The sequence below is a fragment of the Bison bison genome, unplaced genomic scaffold, assembly GCF_000754665.1.
Source record: "Bison bison bison isolate TAMUID 2011002044 unplaced genomic scaffold, Bison_UMD1.0 scf7180017864495, whole genome shotgun sequence".
NCBI lineage: Eukaryota > Metazoa > Chordata > Mammalia > Artiodactyla > Bovidae > Bison > Bison bison.
The window spans coordinates 13,742,517-13,751,149 of NW_011495054.1; the positions used below are offsets into that span (position 1 = coordinate 13,742,517).

Genomic DNA, 8,633 nt, shown 5'->3' on the forward strand with positions numbered 1-8,633 from the left:
GCTTCCCGCGCCCGCCGCGCGTCCCGCCATTTCTTGCGGCCGGGCGGGGTGGGGTCTCCAGGGAGGGGGCGCAGCGGGGACCCCGCGGGCGGATGGGGGGCGCGGCATCCCATCTTGGAGCCCCGAATGGGGGAGGGTGCCCGGGGGAACGTGGGGGACCCGCATTCCTCCTCCGGTCCGTTCCGCCAGGCTGGGGCACCCCCTCTCGCTTTCCTCCATGCACCCCAACTTGTAATAAAGAATCACCTAGTGAGTGGCGCCCTGTCTCCACTGGTTTCCGCTGCCACGACCCGAAGTCGGTGTAATCCCGATGCGCTTTCGTTCTGCTCGCCGGAACCACTCTAGTTCCATCCTCCCACGCCCGGGGTCCGCTTTGTGTGCTGAGACCCCTACCCTGCAGTCAGGCGAAGGCGTGGGGCCCCCTCCCATGTCGGATGCCCGTCTGCCTGGAACCCCAAACGGGTTGCGACTCCTGGGCGAGCCGAACCCATGTGCCTTTGCCCGCTCGAGATCCTCGGAGACCCGCCTGCAGCTCCGTTTCCGGGGAAGGAATCGTGGCCGGCCACACCCTGGCCAGTGCCTTGGATTAGACACCACCTGCGTGTCTGAGACCTAGAGTTCCAGCGACCCCCTCACTGCTCTGTCTCCTCGTAGTATTTCATGTCTTCTTTAAATGAACATTACTTCTCTCTGCGTCAAGGTCACAGGGCTAGAGCCACAGTGGGCAACCTGCCCTGTTCACCCAGCGCACAACCTCCTGAGACGGGGGCGGATCCTCTGGGGCCCCACCCTAGACCTGCAGACTCAGATACTCGGGGGGTGGGACTCAGAGCTGCCCTTGACCCATCCCTCAAGGCAAGTGCCAGTGGGTTTAAGGTCAAGAATGACTGTCCTGGGTTATTTAGCTCCTTTGCCCTTTTTTCCTGGCTTGGGAGAAGATTTGGTACTGAAAAATCCTCAAATACAGTGGCTCTCTAAAATTTCAGAGTCATGTGAAAAGCTCCTTTTAAGGCTTTTGTTATTAATACAAACTGTTGTTGGGGTCCAAATTTAGGATTATCCAGGTAAGGAGGGTATTTGAAGCATTATCTTTTCCATATCCTCCACATCATACCTTGAACCAGGTGTCTGGAAACTACCATCACCACCGCCCATTTGTTGACTCATTGGTTATCTCCAGTTGAGCCCAAGCAGGGTGTTATGGGCTAGATAAGAAGGAGCTTTTCATCCACGCCAGGGACAATGTAGGTTTGGAACCTGAAGTCTATGTAATTCTGAGGGTCTCATAAGAAAAAAGAAGATTTAATAATTTAGCAGATTTTACAGAAATAAGATTGACTATGAGTGCATTTCTTCTCAAGGAGTCCTGAGCTTAATCTTTGGGATAAAGCCACTTCTGTCCACTCAGCAAGCCACACTAAAGTGCGCCTCTTCTCCCTAGTCACTGAGTGGCACTGAGGTTGTGCAGGTTGAGGCTGCTCTCTGGACGTTTTAGTGAGGCCCTCCCCTGTCCTGCCAGTGGGACCTAAAGACTGCAGTGTTGGAAGCCTTTTGGGGACTAAAAAAGGAGCTGGAAACAAAGTGATTGAGATTATGGGAAAATGACTAGAAGGCAGTTGTGGAGCTGTGGGAAACAGGAAATTTGAAATGAGAAGTAAGGAGAGAGTGCAGAGATGTAACAGGAAAGGAATAGAGTTTGCAGAGAAAAAATAATTGGTTTTCTGCTCTTTGTAAGCAGGCTTGAAAAATGCTTTCCTGTAGCCTCCTACTTGTGTCCACAGATTTTCTATGAGACGTTAAGGTAGGATTTTGCAAACGTGTATTGGAAACATAACATCGGTATCAGAAATAATTGGTGGGTTGGATAGGCTCCTGAAAATTGAATCCAAGCTCTAGTCATCTCAGAATTGTGAGACCAGTCCCTCAAGGTAACTCCTGCTAAAACGAGAACTTTTTTGGTCAATATGCCTGTTTCTTCTATTAAAGAAAAATTTTTTCTTATCTAAATTAATGGATATATTTATTGGAAAGGACTCAGCAAGGTCAGTGGAAAACTTTCTCACATTTTACCTAAGTTGATGTTTGAACGTTAAATTTTTAATGTTATTTAGAAGGCTTAGTCCCTATTTCACTAATATCCTAGGCCTGAAATACAGGTTTTGGGAGGATTTGGGATTCTGTTAACTCTCTGGGTTTATGGGGGTTCTCTTCAGGGCAGGTAAGTAGACTGCTGTAAGGCACCTGAGTGAGGGAATGCTCTGATGCAGCCACTCTGTGACCTTGAAGCGCACATCTCTTGTCTCCTGGTCCTCTGAAGGGCAAAACTAGTTATGTTGGTGTTCCTGTCAAATGAGTTTTTAGCTTTCATTTTTCTAACTTGTTTTCTGTTTCCTTTATCATCTAAATGATACCTAATAATATTGCCTGCCTGTAGTGACTGATGTTCCTTATGCTACCAGCGTCACCTGGAGGAGGATGTCGGTAAGGCCTAAAAAAAATCACGCATGTTGAAAACAAAGGTGTTTGTTCACATCAGTTGAGAGCTGCAGTTCCCTGTCTCATCCCCTAATTTGAAGAGGCAAGAAATGTTTTTGAAGTTAAGTAAAGGTGTATCTTCCAGCTCATCTCACACCTAGCTGCTTACATAGAGTGAAACAGTGGAAAGAAAAGTTGTGAAAGATTCGGGAACACAAATCCTTTTCAGACCAGGCTTGGAATGATCTTATACAGTTCATCACCTCATAAAATGAGCCTAGTTTCTCATGAAAACTATAAGATAAACCCATAATGTGGGATAAAAATATTAATGCATAAAACTAAGTGATCTAAGGAAAGAGTAATTGATCAGATAGATTTCTAGTGAATACTCATGGATAGACATCATTCAGTCATGTCACTACCCTTAGTCATACTGAAACGGAGGTGGCAATCATGAAGTTATAAAATGTCAATTATTTGGCATGGCGTGGTGTGTTCTAATATTGTTGCACAGTCATTGACAAAGGACGTAGAGAAATACACCTGAAGGACTTGAAGGCTATCTGTAGAAATCTTAAGTGCAGGCAACAAAGCTGCAGCTTTTGAGGCCCAGCCCAGTGCCGTAGCTGTAAGATCTCAGGAAGTAGGGAGTGAGGAAGTGCTCTGTGAAAGGTTAGAGCCCGCTGAGTGTCCTAGGCTGGGACTTAACCCATGTTGCAGATATGGAAACAGGATGATTTTGAGGTGGACCAGAACTGTGATCAGTGTGGCATCATACAGCCACATTGGTACTACTATTTGAAATGTGCGTGAACCATCAAGCTGTGTTGCCCATGTAAGTATCACTTTGTCTTAATGGCTGAGGAAGAAAGAGGGCTCTGCATTAGTCCTGCAATATTCTCAGTTAAAAGACATTCACTTGGTGAGCAGTTTACATAGCTTTGCTGCATTGACATGAGCTGTCCCCATCTGGATTTGGGGTTGCTAAATTATCCCCAAAAGAGCTCCCGCTGTCAAAAACCCCAACTTTCCTTTAAAGAAAACAAAAGTATATTTCCTCGTCCTTGTCTGGAACTTAACACTAGTGATAAGACTTCAGTGTCACACTTTACAGAGGTAGTGACGGGGGGTGATACCCCGAGTGTGTGTTCCATGTTACAGTTCATCAGGTTTATTAAATTTACCGTTTCACCTACTAGGCACTCAGTAAAGGGTAGCTTTGATTCCATGTGTACGTTCTCATTTACTCTTGAGAACAACTCTGGATGGATCCTGTTACTAACTCCATTTTACAAACGAGATTTGAAGAGAGAAATTTCCTCAAGGTCGAGCTGTAAAGTGAAGATTTCGGCTCTCAAGTTGAGAGCTCTCCCTTTAACCCAGTGATGATGCCCCATGAGGCTGAGGGGTCAAGTTTCTGTCTCGTATACTTTCTGGTCCTTTAGCCATTGTCATCATTGGTCACTTAAGTTCCGAGCCAGTCACATAAGTGGGCTTACTGAACAAATAATTCCCTCTATTAGGTAGAAGTCATTTATGTCAAGTTTAATTAAAAACAGAATCTGCCTCTTATGGGTCTTAGCTACAGCAGGGGAACATAACTGGATTATGCTTGGTCTCTTAAAGACCAGTTTTGTTTTTTTTTTTTAAGCTTAGGAAGCAAAGTATTAATTGAATTCCTGCTCTGACTTGAGAAGTGCAAGACTATGTTAAATTATAGTTTTAAGAGATTGTTTCTCCATATTGTGTTTAGTATATTTTACAATCCTAGAGACCCCCTAAGTTTCAGTGTTTAGGTTGGTCAGATTCTCCCAAGTGTCCAGGTTGAAGCCAGTCAAAACTGCCCTCCTGCTCCTCACCCTGCAGTGGTGTCCCCTCCTTAGTGGTGGGTTTTGGCACTTCTGTGGTTGGAATCCGCACAGCTTCTGAAGATTTCAGACCTGGTGCCTCAGGGCAGTAGTGTGCAGTAACCCTGTTCGGATGGGGTTGTATTTAATGCCGGTCACGGCCCATGAAAATGTCTACTTAAAGCCCAGAGCAAGACAACAGTGGTTTCTTAATGATACAAGGGTAGCTATTTTGACCGATAGTGAGCTTAGAGGGAATAGTCACTAGCTGAACTCACCTGCTGTGAGCTCAAAGCCGGGTCCCTTCCCGGCCTTGGAGGACCTGCAGCTTCTGCCTGGTGAGGACAGAAGGTGGTCTTTCCAGGTCAGGGCAAATGGAGACCAATGATGGGTGCCTTGCCAGTGGGGCACCAGGCAGAATCCTCACTTTGGGGGGCATTAACTTGGGAAAGAATCAGCCTAAAAAAAACCTTTCATTCTTCAAGGTCACTTTTCTTTTTTAAAAATCTATATAGGGTTCTGCCAAAGAGGCTTAAAGACTATCATGTAGTTATGTTTATGTAATTGTTCTTGAGGGTTGTTTTTTTTTTTTTTTCTGTTGTAAACTTCTATATCAAAAGCAAGCTTGTTGGTAGCATGCGGGTGTGGGTGGCTGTAATGAGTGGTAGGAGTGTATGTGGCCATGAAGGATGAGAAGGCTTCTTGGGGAGGAGGAGTATCTAAACCTCAGCTTGAGCCATGTGGTCTGGCAGCTCAAGGGTGATTTTTTTTTTTTTCACTTGTTTGTTCAGTGTTACTTTTGAGGTTGGATGTTTCCCAGATTGAGAACTTTTAAGTTTTCCCAAATAGTTCAGGCGCTATTTTTGGCAGCAGGTCTATTTTTACTCACAAACACATAGCTTATTGCCCTTTGAGTTAGTGGGAGGAGGCCCTTGGGGATTGTTGAATAAGCCAATGGTGTCACAAGAAGATAAATGAACTCGTAACTAGCCAGGTCATTGGATGCTTTCAGAAATGCCATGTGGTCCAGAGCAGAGAAGCGTGAAGGGAGCTGGTGCAGCCAGAGGCTCCCTGGTGAGGACAGACATGAGCAGAATGACTGGCAGGGAGGCCAGTCATCAGAGGAGGTGGGAGGAGAGCCTTCCCAAATGGGAAAGCTTCAACAGTCTTAAGGTTTTCAGGAAGCATCTAAGTAGGATTACCTGGGGTGGGGAGTGGGGCAGGAGAACCAGATGGCAGAGGGGCAGTGAGCAGAGGTGGGGGAGGCCCTCAAAGCTGGCGTGGCCATGTGGGGACTTAGTGTCGGGGGAGGGGGGGTGCTGCTCTGGGCACAGCTGGCATGTGATGGACATGAGAGTGTTGGAACCAACATCAAAGGAGAAAGAAGGCTGAGAATCCTTGTCTAGGTCTCTCCTGTCTCGAGAATACCGTGTCTACTCTTTCTGTTCCTAATTAGCTGTTTGGAAACTTGTGATCCTAGAGATGCAGGAAGTCATCTCTGCCGAATCCACAGGTGGCTGTCCCGCTAGGCTCCTCTGATGGTTGCTTGGGACAAGCAGTTCCTACTTTCCTGCCCTGCATTGCATTGCCCTCAGGATCTACCCCTCTTAGTGGGTGACCAGACTTGTCTTTAAGTATCCTGGCTCCTGTATTTTGGAAGTTGAAGTGTTGAGAATTCGCACTAGCAAACATTAGCGAAGGTTATTTGCAGTAAGTATCAACAGCCAAGACTGGCTATAAATCTTGATTTACAACAGGCCATCGGATTTCACCTCAGTCTATAATTTTCCAATCTGGGGAAAAGTCCCAATTTTCTTTAGTTATCTGATCAAGTAATAAAGCTAGCTTCCTCTCAAAAGTTTGCTTTTGTTAGCCAAGTTGTAATCCAGGAGTATTAAAAAACACTATATTTAAACATATGCAGTTGTTTCCTAGTTAGGCCCTGGCTGGGGTTCTGAGAACAATGCTTGTTTAGCTGTTAGTCACACTCAGCTGATGCCGATAGTGATTCATTCAGACTGGCAGGCGACCAGGTGATCGTTACATAAACACTGACACTCCTAGGCCCTAGTGTTTCTTGTGAAGGTGTCATTACAAATATTGCCCAGTAGCCTTTTTTGGCGGTTTATTCTGGATGGAGAAGGGATCAGACCTGTGGATTCCTGGGACCCACAGATGCACCCCCATGGTACAGCACCAGCCTCAGGCCTTCACCGCACCTGTTACTGTTCAGGAGAAACAGTCCTAGGGTTTTAGAGCTGAAGAAATCCTTGGAGGTTGTTTGGGCTGGCTTCACTGATTTGACTTTTGATGCCCAGAGAAGTTGTATTCTGTTGAAGGTCACACAACTAGCTCAGGCTATGCTCCAGATGTCTTAGGATTTTTCTGAGTAATGATACTGCCTCTTATACAAACACTGTGTGATATATAAATATTTCAGGTATGCACTCAATTTTAATGATATACTCTGGGGACGTATCTTGAGGTGTCTTTGCAATAGCCCAACAAAAGCAGTTTTATTGGTCACAGGATGAAGTATATTATATAGTGACTCCTTATGGATGTCACTTGCACTTTAATATCAAGTGGCCTTAGTTGGGATTTGCTTACTGGAAGATCTGAGGAGCTTTCCAAATTCTGTTCTTGCCTCACATTTTGTTTTATGCAATATTGTCCTAGAAAAGTGTCATTCTAAAGGATTCAGGCATTCTGAGATTTGTCATAGTATTTGAGATAGAATTTTGATTTATATGGGTTGCTTCCATAAAAGGCCAAATTATCAGGAAAATATAAAATCTTTTTATACTTACAGTAAAGCAATATGAGTATGTGAGTGTCTAAAGGCAGTCTTTGGAGAACACCAGTGGGGTTCCAGGTCTTGAGGGACCTGGGAATGTGGATGAGTAGAGAATAGGGGATTACTTCAGACCTGTGTGGACACCACTCCTATCTGTGTGATGGTACCGAGGAGCCCAGCTTGTGGGCAAGCCTCCTGGGGAATGTCGGGCGGCTTGCAGCTGAAGATGCTGTGGAGAATGAAGTGTGGTTGGGTTGATGGACTGGGCAGAAGAGAAGACCATCCCCGGCTAAGGTCTTGTAGCAGAAGAGGAAGAGTCCTGGGGATAGGGAAATGGGGAAAGTTAGAAGAGGGAGGGTGTTTATATTTTGTCTGGGATTTATTGAGGAGGGAAGTGGTGATAGACAATTGCTTGTTTCACTTTTTAAGAACTTGGCACAAGGCCTGAATTATGAATCTCTCAAAGTTCTTACTGCTAATATATTTGAGTTGGTATCTGCCTCTTCTGTTAGACTGTAGTCTCCCTTGAGACTATAGGGTCCTTGTCCAGTTGGTTTTTCTTGTGTGGCTTCTCTAATTCTGTTTCATTTTGGATACTTTTTGTCCATAGTGTGCGGCATGTAGCATCTTAGTTCCCTGACCAAGGGATCGAACCCGTGCCCCCTGCACTGGGAGCATGGAATCTTAACAATGGGATCACCAGGGAAGTACCACATAATCCTGTTTTTCAGGAGGCTTGTTGACGGGGTTGAAGGGAAGATCTCTCTCCCAGGTTTTCGAATTTGGGTCTCAGTGTTTATCTTTTGGGAATGTTGCAGGTGACTGAGCTCAATGAACCTCTCTCCAACGAAGACCGAAACCTCCTCTCCGTGGCCTACAAGAACGTGGTTGGTGCCCGGCGGTCTTCCTGGAGGGTCATCAGCAGCATCGAGCAGAAGACCATGGCTGATGGGAATGAGAAGAAGCTGGAGAAGGTGAAGGCCTACCGGGAGAAGATTGAGAAGGAGCTGGAGACGGTGTGCAACGACGTGCTGGCGCTGCTGGACAAGTTCCTCATCAAGAACTGCAATGACTTCCAGTACGAGAGCAAGGTCTTCTACCTGAAGATGAAGGGCGACTACTACCGCTACCTGGCCGAGGTGGCTTCTGGCGAGAAGAAGAACAGTGTGGTGGAGGCCTCAGAGGCGGCCTACAAGGAAGCCTTCGAGATTAGCAAGGAGCACATGCAGCCCACACACCCCATCCGGCTGGGCCTGGCCCTCAACTTCTCCGTGTTCTACTACGAGATCCAGAATGCGCCTGAGCAGGCCTGCCTCCTAGCCAAACAAGCCTTCGACGACGCCATAGCCGAGCTGGACACACTAAACGAGGATTCCTATAAGGACTCCACGCTCATCATGCAGCTGCTGCGAGACAACCTCACCCTCTGGACGAGCGACCAGCAGGACGAGGAAGCCGGAGAAGGCAACTGAGCGCCTTGGCCTGCCCCGCCCCCGCCCCATCACCACCAG

At 46.6% G+C, this 8,633-nt stretch overlaps 1 protein-coding gene across 1 annotated transcript; it reads left to right on the forward strand.

Annotated features, from left to right (window-relative positions):
• The first annotated feature begins 80 nt into the window (after positions 1-80).
• On the forward strand, positions 81-8,627 carry YWHAH (tyrosine 3-monooxygenase/tryptophan 5-monooxygenase activation protein, eta). Its single transcript, XM_010828820.1, has one exon. The coding sequence runs from the start codon at positions 7,932-7,934 to the stop codon at positions 8,592-8,594; it is 663 nt and encodes a 220-aa protein (XP_010827122.1). The 5' UTR covers positions 81-7,931; the 3' UTR covers positions 8,595-8,627.
• Positions 8,628-8,633: the final 6 nt, after the last annotated feature.

Coding starts and splice junctions, on each gene's coding strand:
- YWHAH (XM_010828820.1), top strand. CDS start 7,932: ATGTTGCAGGTGACTGAGCTCAATGAACCTCTCTCCAACGAAGACCGA.